General features: G+C 50.7%; 1 protein-coding gene across 1 annotated transcript; it reads left to right on the top strand.

Annotated features, from left to right (window-relative positions):
* The first annotated feature begins 3,943 nt into the window (after positions 1-3,943).
* On the top strand, positions 3,944-16,146 carry SYP (synaptophysin). The gene is made up of 7 exons (XM_003917700.4): positions 3,944-4,048; positions 5,185-5,250; positions 6,366-6,490; positions 9,531-9,726; positions 10,448-10,639; positions 12,178-12,508; positions 14,669-16,146. The coding sequence occupies exons 1-6, from the start codon at positions 4,013-4,015 to the stop codon at positions 12,502-12,504; spliced, it is 942 nt and encodes a 313-aa protein (XP_003917749.1). The 5' UTR covers positions 3,944-4,012; the 3' UTR covers positions 12,505-12,508; positions 14,669-16,146.
* The last annotated feature ends 903 nt before the right edge of the window (positions 16,147-17,049 follow it).

Below are 17,049 nucleotides of genomic sequence, written 5' to 3' on the forward strand. Positions count from 1 at the left end.
GGCTTAAAGTGGATGGGCTGGAGTTAGGTGGCAACAGCAAGTCATGGGCAGGTCATAGAGAGTGAAGGGAGACTGTTGAGGGATGAGGTGGGAGAAACCACTGAGGCCAGATCAGGCGGAGCCTTGAATGCCAGGCCCCAAACTCTGGGATTTTTCCTATAAGCAGTGGGGAGCCATGGAAGGGATTTGAGTAGGGTAGTGACATAGTTAACATTGCATTTTAAATAGATGTTCTGACGGCTGTGCTGAAAACAGAAGGGAGGGGGAAGAGACTGGAGATGCTAAAATTGGCAGGAATGATGGTCGCCTTAGCCAGGGGAGGTGGCAGAGGAGATGGTGAGAAGTGAGTGGATTCCAGAGATGTGTAGGAGGTAAAATGAACCATTTATTGGGCCCTGTACTAACTGCATTACAGTGATTATCTCGTTGAATCAGTGCAACAACCCTATAGGTATCATTTTAAACCATTTTACCTGTCCAGGGTCAAACAAGAAGAACTATCAGAGGTGGGATCCAAATTCAAGCAGTTTGATGCCAAGATCCATGCTTTTAACCCTTCCTGTGTACTGCTTCCCCAATAAGGCAACAACTGGGAAGTATCCATTACATATTTGTGTGAATGTTCATGTTTAAAAAAACAGGTATTGAGCTGGGCATGGTGACTCATGCCTGTAATCTCAGCACTTTGGGAGGCTGAGGTGGGAGGATCACTTGAGCCCAGGAGTTCAAGACCAGCCTGGGCAACAAAGTGAGACCTCGTCTCTACAAAAAATTTTAAAAATTAGCTGGGCATGGTGTCTTATGCCTGTGGTCCCAGCTACACAGGAGGCTGAGGCAGGAGGATCACTTGAGCCCAGGAGGTTGAGGCTGCAGTGAGCCATATTCATGCCACTGGACTGCAGCCTGGGCAACACAGGGAGACCCTGTCTCAAAAAAAAAAAAGAAAGAAAAGAAAAAAAAAAGGATATTCATTCAGATGGTTCAAAATTCAAAAGGTAGGCCAGATGCAGTGGTTCACACCTGTAATCCCAGCACTTTGGGAGGCTGAAGTGAACAGTGGATCACTTAAGGTCAGGAGTTCACAACCAGCCTGGCCAACATGGCAAAACCCCATCTCTACTAAAAATACACACACACAAAATAAAAATTAGCCAGAGGTGGTGGTGTGTGCCTGTAATCCCAGCTACTCAGGTGGCAGAAGTAGAAGAATCGCTTGAACCCAGGAGGCGGAGGTTGCAGTGAACTGAGGTTGCACCACTGCACTCCAGCCTGGGCAACAGAGCGAGACTCTGTCTCAAAAACAAAACAAAACAAAACAAAACTACTGAGATGCTGTTTTTCATCTTTCAGGGTGGTGAGTATCAAAGTTTGATAATGTTCCATATTGGCAGGTTGGCCAGAAACAAGCATTTTCATAAATCGCTTGTGGAAGTTTCATTATCTTATACATTTATCTTTTAGCACATGCGCGAGTCTATCTGTAAGATGAATTCCTAGAAGTATGAAGCTGAACCAAACAGTAAATGAATTTATTTTTTCAGATTTTGCCCAGTCGCCTTCTACACATGTTATACCATGTCTGCCTGTGTAGAAGGCAATTGGGCAAAATCTAGAAAAATAAATTCATTTACTGTTTTGTTCAGCTTCATATTTCTAGGAATTTATCTTACAGGTAGACTTGTACATGTGCTAGAAAGTGTATGTACAAAATGATACACTACCAGGCTGTTTATTTTTTATTTTATTTTATTTGAGATGGAGTCCCAAAAGGTACAAAGGGGTATAAAGTGAAAAGTTTCCCTACCCTCTGGAAGCAAATAGTATTATCAGGTATCTTTTATAGACATACAAGATGGTGTGCTGAAAAAAAAAAGATGGTGTACTGATAAGTTAGCACAGTGGCTAAGAGTAACAGGTGCTGGAGCCAGACTTCCTGAGTTCATATCCTGGTTCTACCAATTTGCCAGCTGTGTGAACTTAGGAAAATTCCTCTCTGCCTCGTAGTTTATTCAGCTGTAAAATGAAGATAGTTGTCGTACCTGTCCCATAGGGTTACAGTGAGAATTTAAGTGAGTAATACAGGCAAAGTTCTCTAAACAGTACTTGACAGAAAACAGCCACAATTTAAATATTAGCTATTCTCTGTCTGATATAACCCTTCTCTTCTCTTTGTACACAATTACCACACAGTTTGACATCTTGCATTTTTTACTTAACTAAATATCTTGGCAATCATTCCATAGTTCCATGTTATTATAATGACAGCGGCATAGTATCAAGAGTTTATTTAAACAGTCTACCAGCAATGAGTACTTTGGGAGTGTCCATTCTTTATCCTATTATAAACAGCCCTGGCCCGGGGCAGTGGCTCACACCTGTAATCCCAGCACTTTGGGAGGCCAAGGCAGGCAGATCACATGAGGTCAGGAGTTCATGACCAGCCTAGCCAATATGGTAAACCCTGTCTCTACTAAAACTACAAAAAAAAAAAAAAAAAAAATAGATGGGTATGGTGGCGGGTGCCTGTAACCCCAGCTACTTGTGGGAGGCTGAGGCAGGAAGAATTGCTTGAACCCGGGAGGCGGAGGTTGCAGTGAGCGGAGATCGTGCCACTGCACTCCAGCCTGGGCAACAGAGCGAGACTCCATCTCAAAAAAATAAAAAATAAAAAATAAACAGGCCAGTCGTGTATTATCTTATACATATATCTTTTAGCACATTTATGAGTCTATCTGTAAGATGAATTCCTAGAAGTATGAAGCTGAACCAAACAGTAAATGAATTTATTTTTTTAGATTTTGCCCAATTGCCTTCTACACATGTTATACCAATGAAACTTCCACAGGCGATTTATGAGAATGCTTGTTTCTGGCCAACTTACCAATATGCAACGTTATCAAACTTTTTGATACTCACCACCCTGAAAGATGAAAAACAGTATCTCAGTAGTTTTTTTTGTTTGTTTGCTTGTTTTGTTTTTGAGATGGAGTCTCGCTCTGTTACCCAGGCTGGAGTGCAGTGGTGCGATCTCGCCTCAGTGCAACCTCTGCCTCCTGGGTTCAAGCTATTCTCCCGCCTCAGTCTCCCAAGTAGCTGGGATTACAGGCGCCTGCCACCACAGCCAGCTAATTTTTGTATTTTTACTAGAGATGGGGTTTCACCGTGTTGGCCAGGCTGGTCTCAAACTCCTGAGCTCAAGTGATCCACCTGTCTCAGCCTCCCAAAGTGCTGGGATTACAGGCATGAGCCACCGCACCTGGCCGAAGTTGAGCATCTTAAGCCCCAACTGTATTTTGGGTTTTGTATCATAGCCGTCACTGTTGACCTTGATGGGCCTAGTTTTAGTTGCAGGAAGGAGGGTTATTCCAATTAAGAGAGAGCTAAGGAATAAATAGCAGGTAAAGTGGTAGAGTTAGAGTAGGCATTAATTTGACAAAGAGGAAGAGAGAAATAAGGGAGATGGTTAGCTGGGGGAAGGAGAGTTTCAGGGTATGCTTAAAATGCAGACTACGAAAAAGGAACCTGGAAGACCTTGAACCGTGTTTAAACTGCAGGGACTCTGGGCACTGCCAGCTAGTAGCTGGCTGACCTTGTGAGAGTCACTTAAGCTCTCTGGGGAATCATTTTCCTCATCTGTAAAAACGGCGGAATAGTCCCTACGACATAGGACTTTTGTAAGCATTAAATGAGTGAACACGTTTAACAAACTCAGAAAAGGGCCTGGCAAAGTTGTCACACTGTAGGACCGAACGGGGAGGTCTCCTCTCCCGAGCCCTCGAGCTGTGTTTTCCCAAGACATATTCCAGCACGCTCTCGCTGCTCCAGTCTCCCGGCCGGAATGGCTGCCGGTGAGACTGGGGTACAACCCTCTGTGCGCAGGCGCGTTGCGGGCAAGGAGGGGGCGCGAGGGGCGGGGCTGCAGCCGCCTGGGCTGTTCCAACGAGCGCGCGCCGCCCCCGCCGCGCCCCGCGCCGCCCTTGCTAGCCGGCGCCTCCCGCCCCCTGCATTGCTGATGCTGCTGCTGGCAGACATGGACGTGGTGAATCAGGTACGCGCTCCAGCACCGTGGACAGAGCCCGCCGCTGCCCGGCTGCCAGAGCCGGGTCGCTCAGGCCCGCCGACTCTGGGAGGTGGTGGCCAGGGTCTGGCAGCGGAGACCCGGTCCCCGGCGCTGGGGCTGGGGTCTGCGGCAGGTGAAGGGGAGGAAAGGGGAGGTGGAGGAAAGGAGTGCGCTCTTTGCCGCAGCGAGGGCCGTCCTCACTGCCGCAGCAGGGGCCCCGGAGTCCAGTTCATTACTGGCGACCGCGAGGGGAGGAACAGGGGCCCGGGGGCTGGAGTGAGGGCAAGGGACAAGGGGAGGGGAGAGTGGAAGGAAGATGGGGGGTGCTGCGGATAAGCTAGGAAATAGAGCGACAGAAGGTGTGGGGGCGGGGGTGGGGGAGAGGACTGGCACCCGCCCCTCCCAAACAGAGACTGTACCCCCATAGGCGACCACCCCTTCCCCTAAAGCACACCTAGGGGACAATCTGGTTTTACTCCTTCCAAAACCCCCAGTCTCCTCACCTCCAGCACATAGCGACTGAAGCCATGTCCCAGCCCTCCCCCACCTTAATCAGTCCAGACCCTCTCCGCCATCTCTCTCTTCGCCACCTCAGAAACTCACCCCCAATCAGTCCCAACCCTTCCCCATCCCCATCACCTCAGACCTCCACCATCACTGCCATCTGACACACCTTTACCGCTGCAGACCCTTCCCCCACCTGAGCCAAACCGACTCCTGCCCTGTTATGACTCACCTTCACCATCACAATCCCCCACCAGAATGCACCCCACTCCATCCCCATTCTCCATCCGAACCCCTTCCCTATCTGACTCGCCTTTATGTTTCAGACCTGCTTCCCCTCCTTAACTAGTCCTGACCTCATCCCCATCTCCCTCACCCCCGACCTCCTCTGCCATCTGACTCACCATCTCTTCAGACCTTCCCACCAGTCCTTGGACCCCGGGAGTCTTTTCTCAGAGACCCTGGGGCTCACACCTTCCCCAAGGTGTCACTTTCTCCTTTTCACCCCCTCCCTGAGGTCACATGCTCCATCCCCAGGGGTCATTGATAGGCAGCCTTGCCACTCACCTCCCTCTCTACCTCCAACAACCCCACCCCTTCCCCACTGTTTCTCTCCTCAGCTGGTGGCTGGGGGTCAGTTCCGGGTGGTCAAGGAGCCCCTCGGCTTTGTGAAGGTGCTGCAATGGGTGAGTGTGGTCTGGGCTGTTGGGGGAAGAGTACAAGGAGAGAGGGAGGTCATGGGGTCCAGAAGAGCAGGGGTGGAGTAGGGATGGATAGCCAGAGATGAGTGTGGGGGTTGTAGGGGATGGGGGAATTAGGCTCCAGGTTGAGGTTTCAGGGGTTTGAAGCCAGAAAACAGATGAGCTGTGACGTCACATAGGGTTGAGGGTACCCTCGTTGTGAAGTGGGAGATTGTGACGTCCTACCTCCTCTCCTGAAGTGAGGGAGGGGTGGGGGAGGTGGAGCCTGTAGCAGATGCTGGGTGAGCTATGCAAAGCCAGAGAAACCCAGAGACAGTGAAGGTGACAGAGAGAATGAGGGACAGGGAATGATAAAGACAGAGATGGAAATACTGAGGAAAATAAAGAAATATGGAGATGAGAAGAGATACAGAGATAACGAGAAGAGACAAACAGAAACAAAGAAAAGGGAGACACAGAAAACAGATGCAAAAAGAAACAGACGCAGGGAGAGAGGCAGGAAAACAGGGTGGGGGAGAAAGAGACACTCAGAAAAAAGAGACACCAACACACAGAGAGGCAAGAGGGAGACAGAGAGAGAGCCATCCAGAGACCGAGTGAGAGACAGGACAGAAAGACAGAGACAAACAGACCAAGAAACAGAAAGACACAGACATACAGGCATACACTTACACAGACAGAAAAAAGAGATAAAAAGAGACACCAAGAGATCAGACAGGCAGAGGCAGAGAGGATCAGAGACACAGAGAGACAAAGAGACATCTGAGAAAGACAAAGACACATAGAGAAACAGAGATACTGAGAGAAACAGAGACACAGTGAGATACACAGAGAACAACAGAGACAAACAGAGAAGAGGGAAGTCAGCATGGAGAGGCAGAGACAGAGAGAGACACAAAGAGAGAGAGAAACAGGAAGAGACAGCCATACCCTTGTAATCAGCTTGTCCTTGGTCCCGATGAGCCCTGATTAGGGGTTGGGGGTGGGGACTGCTCCATCTGCTGCTGCCTGTGCTGGGCCCCCAGTCTGTCCAGAGGAGGGCACCTCCCTCCCACATGCACACAGGTTCACTGTGGCCATCCCCATCCCTGCTGCCCAAGGTCTTCGCCATCTTCGCCTTTGCCACATGCGGCAGCTACAGTGGGGAGCTCCAGCTGAGCGTGGATTGTGCCAACAAGACCGAGAGTGACCTCAGCATCGAGGTCGAGTTCGAGTACCCCTTCAGGTGTGCTCCCACCCTGGGATCCCAACAGACCTGGGAGAGGAAGGGGCAGGGTGGAACCGGCCAATACCTCCCCTCCAAGTAGCTCTTGCCCAGCTCCCACCTCAAGAGGCCACATCCACTGGGATCACTGAGCACCTGCCTTGTACCCGGCACTGCTCTGGACTCTAGGACTATGTGGTGAGCAAGGCAGACATAGGCTGTGGCCCTCTGGCTCTGTTCCAGCGAAGGGGTAAAGGACAGGCAATAAATAAGATACAAAAATAAAAGACAGGTGTATATACATACCTTAACCCGGTAGGTACTCAATTAATGTTAGCCAATATTATTATTTAATCCCCATTCATTCATTCTATACACATTTTTGAGAACTTATTGTATATCTGGTACTACTCAAAGTGCTGGGAGCATGATAGTAACTAAAACAGACCCAACTCCCGCCAGGCGCAGTGGCTGACGCCTGTAATCCCAGCACTTTGGGAGGCCGAGGCAGGTGGATCACCTGAGGTCGGGAGTTTGAGACTAGCCTGACCAACATGGAGAAACCCCATCTCTACTAAAAATACAAAATTAGCCAGGCATGATGGTGCATGTCTGTAATCCCGGCTACTCAGGAGGCTGAGGCAGGAGAATCACTTGAACCTGGGAGCCTAAATCGCGCCATTGCACTCCAGCCTGGGCAACAAGAGTGAAACTCCATCTCAAAAAAAAAAAAAAAAAACAGACCCAACTCCCTACCTTTATGGAGCCTAGATTATAACAAATAAATTAACAAAGAGGATAATAGCAGACTGAGAGAAACTCAAGGAGGGGATCCTCATGTAGGGTTTTATGGTAGAGAATAATGAGGGGCACTGCTTAGATATAGGGAAAAATTAAACCCAGTTAAACAATTCTGACATTTATTGAGCTCACACTGTGTGCCAGGCACTACACTGGGTGCTAGGTGCACAAGAATGAGCACAGCTGGCATGGGCACTACCCTCACAACGATGTCTACCTCCTGCAGGGTGGGACAATCGAGACCCACAGACGCAATCCCTGCACAGGTTTCTGAGACTCCTCCACTATTTGGCCAAATTATATAACCACTCTGGGTCTCAATTTCCTTATCTGTAAAAAGGAATACTAATAATATTTACCTCACAGGGTTGTGGTTAGCATTCAATGAGTTAATACTCATCAGGTGCTTAGCACAGTGCCTGGCACACAATAAGTGCTCCATCAGTGTTTGTTCGATAAGTAAAATAAATTTAAGGAACTCAGGAAAGAGGACAGGGATTGAGTTGGAAACTGGGGGTCTTCGAGCACTAAGGGTAAATGTAGGCTCAAGAGATCACCCAGTGGGGGGATGGAAGAGTGAAAATAGAAGAAAACCTAGCACAGGCCCTGAGCAATGATGGAAAAGAGAGGAGGTGCCGGGAAAGTGTGGCCTGAGAGGCAGGGGGCAGCCAGGTATCCATGGGTTCACAGAGGCAAGGGAGAGAAGAGTTTGGGGAAGGAGGGGGAGCTGGCAGCATGGGACACTGCTTAGAGCCGGCCCTTTGGGGATCCACAAGACCTCAACCATCCCCTGTGCCCCCTCCCTACACCTCCCATGTCTAGAACTTTGGGTCCTAAGGCTTTAACCCACAAGTCCCCCAGAAAAAGAGTCTTGGCCCTGGGTCCCCCTGAGCAAATCTCTCCCAAACTGTCCTAATACCCAAGGACCTGTCATTCCCTCTTATGGACCTCCTCTCCTGACCCAGCCCACTAGAAACAGAAACTCAAACCCAGATGCAACTCCTAGCTCCATCACTTACGAGCTGTACAACTTTGGGCAAGTAACAACCTTGCTAAGCCTCTGTTTGTTCATCTGTAAAAAGGGTATAATAAAGCCTGCTTTAGAGAATTGCTGGAGGCTGTCATTAAATGAGACAATTATGTAAACTGCTTAGTAGGTGATTAATAAGTGCAAGCCTCTTCCCTCAGGGCCTTTGCTACACAAAGGCATTGGCACCATTTGCTCAATCTCAGGATCCTGGCCTCCAATCTGAGACCGTGCTCCAGTACTTCTCCCCACAGACATTTTCTCTCTACAACCCCCACTTTTCTTCCATCACACCACAGGAAAGGCCTTAGTCCCAGGACACCTCCCCTCTTCCCTCACATACACACACCCTGTTCCAGGATCCCTTTACCCTCCTTTCTTTCTGTCTGTCTTTTCCTGTTGTGTAGTCGCTGGGCTCTCCTCTGCTATGCATACATTTTTTTCTCTAGGGGACCTGAACTGGGGTGGGAGAGGAAAGTCAACATGAGGAAGGGAGAAAACAAGGTTCAGATCCCAACTCTGACATTCCCTTGCCAGCTGTGTGACTTTAGGCAAGTTAATGCACTTCCCCGAGCCTCCGTTTCCGCCTCTGTACATTTCATTTGATAAACATTTCTTGAGTGCCTGCTAGGTGCCAGCACTGTTCCAGGGCCTGGAGAGACAGTGGTGAAAACAGAGGAAAAAGCCCCACCCTCTTGTAGTTACAGCAAAAAACAAGATTAAAAAAAATAAAATATCTGGTATGTCAGATGGGTACCACTACTATCGAGAAAAGTGGAGCAAGGAAGCCAGGCTAAGGAGTGCTGGTTGTGAGAATGTTTCCATTCAATTTTAAGTAGGGAGATCAGGGAAGGTCTCAATGAGAAGGTGACAGTTGAGCAAAGCTTCAAGGAGATGAGGGAGTAAGACCCGAAGCTATCTAGGGGGAAAGCATTCCCAGCAAAGGGAACAGCCAGTACAAACAAAGATCCTGGGGAGGGAGGATGCCTGGCAAGTTCTAGAAATAATCGAGAGACCAGAGTGCTTGGGTTGGAGTGAAGGATGAATAACACCTATCTCACCAGGATGTTTTGAGCAATCAGTGAAATGTGACTGGTACATAGTAGGTGCTCGATGAATGGTTATTTCCTCCTCTTCCTGGGGCCTTGTCAGAATCGGGGGGACCCATGATTGGGCTGGAGGGTTGAGGGGGTTCTTAGGGGCTGGGCCACACCTGCCCACCTCTGTTTGCAGGCTGCACCAAGTGTACTTTGATGCACCCACCTGCCGAGGGGGCACCACCAAGGTCTTCTTAGTTGGGGACTACTCCTCGTCAGCCGAATTCTTTGTCACCGTGGCTGTGTTTGCCTTCCTCTACTCCATGGGGGCTCTGGCCACCTACATCTTCCTGCAGAACAAGTACCGAGAGAATAACAAAGGGCCCATGCTGGTGAGTCCCCACAACCACTTGCATGTAGCGACCATGGGGACACGGAACCTCAGGGGCACAGCCATGCTCACAGACCACACCAAATCCCAGACAGGCCCATAGGCACACAGCCACCATAACAGCCACACATATAGCTGCCGCTGCTATTAATCCACACCAGGCATCAGGGACACAGAGTCATAGAGTCACAGAGACATACAGCCCATGCAGTATCCCAGACAGGCCCACACCTGAGAACCTTCCTGCTCTCACACAACCACACAGCCTAGATCAAAGGAAGAGGCCCACAGAGGTTCACTGTGACAGTCATGCCTGTCATCATGCCACACCGACACACTGATTCCTACACTGCTGTACTCACACACCCTCAGCCTAGACACAAAATGACAAAAATTCCCACATGCAGACAAAAGTGGAAAGACACATTACTTTCCACAGATTCGGAAATCATCCCACAGAGTTCCCCTCCCCCCAACACCCACAGCCACATATCACAATCACACTCCCACATCCTCTGTGTCATGTACACACACAAGCTCAAGCTGGGAGGGCCACCTTCAGGTGAAAGTGCTGTGGGCTTGAAAGCTGAAAAGGCAGGGGAGAGACAGGCCTCTTCTGGGGGTCTCTTCCCCAAAGAAAGCCTGTGATCCGAGGAGGCCCCAGGGCCTAGTGTGAAGCAGTCCACTCACAGTGCCGTCTTCCTCACCCCTGCCTGCCTTAGGACTTTCTGGCCACGGCTGTGTTTGCCTTCATGTGGCTAGTTAGCTCATCGGCATGGGCCAAGGGGCTGTCAGATGTGAAGATGGCCACAGACCCAGAGAACATTATCAAGGAGATGCCCGTCTGCCGCCAGACAGGGAACACATGCAAGGAACTGAGAGACCCTGTGACCTCGGGACTCAACACCTCGGTGGTAAGCCCTAAGTGCTGGCTGGAGGAGGGAGAGTGGAAAACAGTACAATCCGGCATGGGGAGTAGTGGAGTGGGAGAATAAGAGGAGAGTCAGGGGAGATCCAAGGGGTGTCCCTGGAGAACACGTGCCAACAACAACATTGAAGGATGAGCTAGCAATTGTAACCACTGTGACACCACAGACTGTCCCCAAAGGGGGAACATGACAGCTTCTGTCCAGATTAGGTTTGGGAGACCTGGATCCCAGACCCAGCCTAGACATGTAGAATTTCTGGCAACTCAGCACCCTCTCGGGACCTCAGTTTTCTCATGTGCAAAACGAAGGAAAAACTTGAAATGTTTCCCCACTTGGATGCCCCCTGCTGGCTGGAGTCAGACTGTCTGCGCTCAAATCCCAGCTCTACCTCTTGCAAACTCCCTGACCTGAAACTAGCCACAGCCTCTCAGGGTTCAGTTGAGCATGTATAATAGAAAACTAATAATGGGTCTTGCTCCAAAGTTGAGTATTTAGTGAACTAATAATACGGAGTGCTCAGAAAAGGGCCTAGCACAAGGTAAGTCGTATACAAGGATTACAGATGCTAAGATTACAACTTTTCTTTCCTGTCACTTGCTGGATGTGAGACTTCAGGTAACTTAGCCTCTAGGGCCTCAGTTTCCTCAACTATAAAATGGAGATAGTATTTCCTGCCCAAAACTGAATTTTAAGTAAACTTATAACATGTAAAGCTCTTAGAAGAGGGCATGGCATATAGGAAAAGATACATGAAGTGTTTTATGTCTTAAAATTACTTTATGTGGCCGGGCGCAGTGGCTCACGCCTGTAATCCCAGCACTTTGGGAGGCCAAGGCAGGCAGATCACCTGAGGTCGGGAGTTCAAGACCAGCCTGACCAAAATGGGGAAACCCCATCTCTACTAAAAATACAAAATTAGCCGAGTGTGGTGGCGCATGCCTGTAATCCCAGCTACTCGGGAGGCTGAGGCAGGAGAATTGCTTGAACCCAGGAGGCGAAGGTTGCGGTGAGCCGAGATCGTGCCATTGCACTCCAGTCTGGGCAACAAGAGCGAAACTCCATCTCAAAAAAAAAAAAAATTATGCAAGTTTCATATATTTTATACATGTACACTTATACATATATTTATATCTACATGTATGTATTTAGATGCATGTTAGTGGTATAGTTATATTTAATAAGTTTGTATCCTTACATTTTACTATGAATATATTACAAATTTACATTTTATACATGCATAAACGTGTATATAATGTGCATATGTGCAAATATGTAAATAATTGTATATGTAATACTGACAGATCGCAGCATCCCCAGGACTCCAAATTCTTCTAACACGCCCTCCCCGCCAGAGGTGATTTTTCTGCACATCGATGTTCTCGCACTGGGACTCAGAGAGTCTGGGTTTCAGAAACCCCCCACCCTGCGGAGCCTATGGATTCATTCCCCGCATGCTCATTCCTGCACGCAGGACCGCCAAGGCAATGGGCGGGGTACCACAGCCGAGCCTTGTCTCCCTGCAGGTGTTCGGCTTCCTGAACCTGGTGCTCTGGGTCGGCAACCTGTGGTTCGTGTTTAAGGAGACAGGCTGGGCCGCCCCGTTCCTGCGCGCGCCTCCCGGTGCCCCCGAGAAACAACCGGCACCCGGGGACGCCTACGGAGATGCGGGCTACGGGCAGGGCCCCGGCGGGTACGGGCCCCAGGATTCCTACGGGCCTCAGGGCGGCTACCAGCCTGACTACGGTCAACCAGCCGGCGGCGGTGGCGGTGGGTACGGGCCTCAGGGCGACTATGGGCAGCAAGGCTACGGCCCGCAGGGTGCACCCACCTCCTTCTCCAATCAGATGTAGTCTGGTGAGTGACCGGCGAGCGGTGCAGCCAAGGAGGGTACAAGAAAGGAGACGAGCGGGTCAGTGAACCAATAAGAGTCAGGGGTAAAGAGTACGTAAGGCATTTACTGGGGCAAGTAAGGACTGAAGTTTGAAGGAGGCAATCAAGAGGCAGAGCTACCTGCTAAGAGCTGAAAAACTAGCCAATGAATGGAGAAAAGAAGAACGGTGCTTCAAGATGGACAGAACGAAGAGCCAATAGGAGGGAGGTAGAAGTGCAACTCCGGGGAAAGGCGGGGGGAGAGAAGCAGAGCAACCAATAAAGGGAGGGAATATCGGGGGACTTGCGCAATGGCAAGTCAGCGGAGCGCAAGAGTCACAGAAGCGACGAGGAGGTGGGTCTTAGAGGTGACTGATAAGCCAATAGGTGATAAGGCCAATAGATGGTGAGGGTAAATGGGCGTGGGTCTTGAAGGTCAGACGAGCTCACCAATCCGGGAGGAGGGGATAGATCTGCCGCCTCTCCCCAACGCTCGAGGGGAGGGAAGTAGTGTGGATCTTCAAAGGAGGAAGAGGGACGGGGTGGGGTCCTGGAAAGGCTTGCCAGCCTTCTTGCTGGGCCTTAAAAGAGAAGTGAGGGTCAGGCTCGGTGGCTCACGCCTGTAATCCCAGCACTTTAGGAGACCAAGGCGGGCGGATCGCTTGAGTCCAGGAGTTCGAGACCAGCCTGGGCAACATGATGAAACCCCACCTCTACAAAAAATACAAAAATTAGCTGGGCGTGGTGGCATGCATCTGTCCCATCTACTTGGGAGGCTGAAGTGGGAGGATCACTTGAGCCTAGGAAGTTGAGGCTGCCGTGAACTATGATCCTGCCACTGCACTCCAGCCTGGCAACAGAGCGAGACTCTGTCTCAAAAAAAAAAAAAAAAAAAAAAAAAAAAGAGAAGAAGGAAAAGAAGAAGAAGCAGGAGAGGCCAGGCGAGGTGGTCGCATGCCTGTAATCCCAGCACTTTGGGAGGCCAAGGTGGCTGATCACCTGAGGTTAGGTGTTCAAGACTAGCCTGGCCAACATGGTGAACCTAAAAGGTGGCAAAATATTTTACCTTTATATTAAAAATATTTTAATTCTTAGACGCAGGCATGCATCGCCTGTGTCTCCAGCTACCCTGGAGGCTGAGGTAGGAGAATAGCTTGAACCTGGGAGGTGGAGGTTCCAGTGAGTTTGATTGCCACGCACCCAGCCTGGGTGACAGAGCGAGACTCTGTCTCAAAAAAAGAAAAAGAAAAAGAGAAGTGAGATTTCCCTCAGATAGGAGGGAGGATGTAGGGGAGGAAAGGCAGAAGGAAAAGGCTAGGGGGTGGCGTGAAGTGGGGGGAGGCAGAAGGTGGCAATACTTGGAGGTAGCCTCTGACACTGGGTTAGCCAGGATGGAAAGGGCATCCCATATCTAATTCATCAAAAAATCCTGTTGGTCCTACCTTCAAAAAATATATCCATCATCTTCCACTGTCATCTCTCCCGGACCTCTTCTCAGGTCTCCATTTCCATTCTGTTCTACTCATAGCATCTGGAGGGATTCTGTTAAATCCTAAATTAGGCCACAGTCCTCCTGTGCAGAACTCTGCCCTGTCGCAGGCTGGGCGTGGTAGCTCATGCCTGTAATCCTAGTACTTTGGGAGTGCTAGACTTGAACTCCTGGGCTCAGGCAATCCTCCCACCTCAGCCTCCCAAGTAGCTGAGACTATAAGTGTGAGCGACCATGCCCACCTCACTTTTTTTTTTCATTTCTTATTGTCACCCTGTGTTATATGATATAATCTACTCATGCATCATGTTCGCTGTGCGAAGTCTATCTCCCTCTGCTACAATATAAGCTGCACAAAGACAGGGATCTTTGTTTTGCTCAATATAGTTTAGCACAAATGGCTAGAACAGTACCTGTCAAGGGACTACTTTTTTGGTTGGGGGAGGGAGACTGTAATCTCTTTGGTACCTAACCCAGTGGGGGCAAGGTCAGGTATATCTTCTCAGTAGAGGCAGCTGGGATGAAGTTGTCTCCAGCAATGTAAGTGAAAGAAGAAAAGACATAAAGCCAGGAAAAAGGCATAACAGCCCAACCCCTATCTGAGGGCGCCACCCATGTCGGACCCCCTCTCCTTTCTGTGTCTTTTGTCTCTACAGGTCAGTGAAGCCCAGGAGGACCCATGGGGGGGCAAGAGCTCAGGAGAAGGCCTGCCCCCCTTCCCACCCTTACACCCTAGGTCTCCACCCCTCAAGCCAGGAGACCCTAACTGTCTTTGTTGTTTATATATATATATATTATATATAAATATCTATTTATCTGTCTGAGCCCTGCCCTCACTCTACTCCCCTCATGCACTAGGTGCCCAGTCTTGAGTGGGCCTCCTCTCTTACCCCTGTCCCTTTCCCTGCATCCCTTGGCCCCTCTCTGTTTACCCTCCCTGTCCCGTGAGGTTAGGGGGATCTGAAAGGACAGGGAGAGAACAGACCTCGGCTGTGTGGGGAGGGTGGGTGTGGCTTCAGACTCTCTCTTCTCTCCCCCTCCCCTCCTCCCAGCTCTGGCCTTGGTTCCTCCAGCAATGCCTGCCTGAACAAAGGCCATTAGGGAAATCCAACTCCAGGGTGAGAGAAGGACAGAGATTGGGGGGGCTTCAGGTAGAGAGAACATTTTGGACCCAAGGTGGTCTTGGAGAGGAGCTGTGGAGTGGAGGGGTCGGCAGGGAGGTTGGGTTCCAGACAGAGTGGATCTGGAGTCTGAAGGAGAGGAGTGCGCTAGAGCATTCTGGGGTGGGGCTTGGAAGGACGCTGAGGGCAGGGTTCTAGAAGGGGCGGGGCTTTGAGCGAGGCAGAATTGTGGGCTCCAGAGTAGGTGGGTCTTGGACTGGGACCAGAGCCTATGGAAAGGGTGTGGCTTGGAACATTTGGGAGACTGAGCTTGATTATAAAGGGGACAGATCTTGAGCAAGGCAAGAAGTGGGATTCAGGAATGGGCCAAACCAGGGTTCTAGACAGGGTGGGGCTTAGAATGGAGCTTCCATGGTGGTTTCAGAAAGGGCAGCCCCTCCCCATGGTGCAGTGAAGAAAATGTTTTACAGTGGCTGGGTTTGGGCAGTGGAGAGGGGACTTGGATAGGAGCTTCCAGATGGGTTTTGTTAGGGATGGAGGAGAATGGCTCTGGCTACAGCTTGAGACGGAAGTGGCCTGAGAAGAGCCAAGTGATATGGCTTGTAGGGTGAGGCGTGGGATCCAGAGAGAAGCTCCCCACCACACACACCCTTCCCCACTCCTGTGATGAAACAGCTAGGTTAATCAGAGGACAGAACCAACGGGTCTGTGGGGCTGGCCCACCCCTCTTCCCCCTTCCCCTGCCCCCTCCCTCCCTCCACACCTCCACCCGTCCTGGGGTGGTTGGAGGCCCGGTCTGGAGCCCCTATCCTGCACCCTCTGCTGTGTCTGTGATGTCAGTAGTGCCTGTGATCGTGTGTTGCCATTTTGTCTGGCTGTGGCCCCTCCTTCTCCCCTCCAGACCCCTACCCTTTCCCAAACCCTTCGGTATTGTTTGAAGAACCCCCCCCCTCCCCAAGGAAGAACAAATATGATTCTCCTCTCCCAAATAAACTCCTTAACCACCAAGTCTACCCGGCTCTGGTTTCTCAGTGTGTCTTTTTCGGGTGCCGGGGAGGGGGTCAGCCAGGGAAGAAAGGAGGGAGAGGTTGTGAGAGCAAGCTCCGCCCGGACCTACCGACCGCAGTTCAGCTTGCTGCACCATTTCAGGCCCCTTCAAAAGTGTTAGGCAGAGCGGCATCCTCTAGAAAGCCTCTCCTGCGGATCACTCTGTCACTCTCTGAATAGCCCTGCTCGCCCTCCCAATACTAGCCACCGAATGCCCGGTCTTTCTAGGATTTGGTTCTAATTCTGGTCCCTTAGTCAAGCCCCTTCCGAGCCCCCGTGGAACCCTCTCCTCAAATCCCCAAGGGATCCGAATAGAAGGAAATCTCACATTGCCTGACCCCCTCCCTAATCTTCAGACCCTGCTGTCTCTCCTTTCCCTGCCTCAGCCCAGGCTGGAGAAATGGGAGACCGGTTAGGCAAGGCCAGGAGGTGGGGCGCCGAGGTGACTCCTTAGTTCATTATTCTCTTTTACCTCTCCACTCCACGGGAAGTGACAGGGACATGTGTAATGGGGGGCGGGAAGAGGTCCCTGGCGCCCGCGATGAAAGGCCTGGCCGCTGCAGCCTCCGTGCCTAATTAGAGACCCGGGCCAGGAGCCCGAGTTCTGACTGAGGCCATGGGACTCCCTCCTCCCAGCCCTGAGGCACAGCCAAGCCTGAGCGCGCGAAGGAGAGGCTCCCAGCCCTGGAACTGAGCTGGGGAAGAGGATAACTGGAGAGAGAAAAATGGAGGTGAGGGAGGGAAGGCTTTAAGAGGTACTTCTCAGGACTTGGGGGCGGGGGCGGGGCTGGACAGCTAGGCTTATAAGGATGAGGGGAGAGAGGGGAGGAGGGCTTTGGAACCTGGCCTGGCTCTGAGAGGGGAATGAG

The sequence above is a fragment of the Papio anubis genome, chromosome X (assembly GCF_008728515.1).
Source record: "Papio anubis isolate 15944 chromosome X, Panubis1.0, whole genome shotgun sequence".
In the NCBI taxonomy this organism is placed as follows: Eukaryota; Metazoa; Chordata; class Mammalia; order Primates; family Cercopithecidae; genus Papio; species Papio anubis.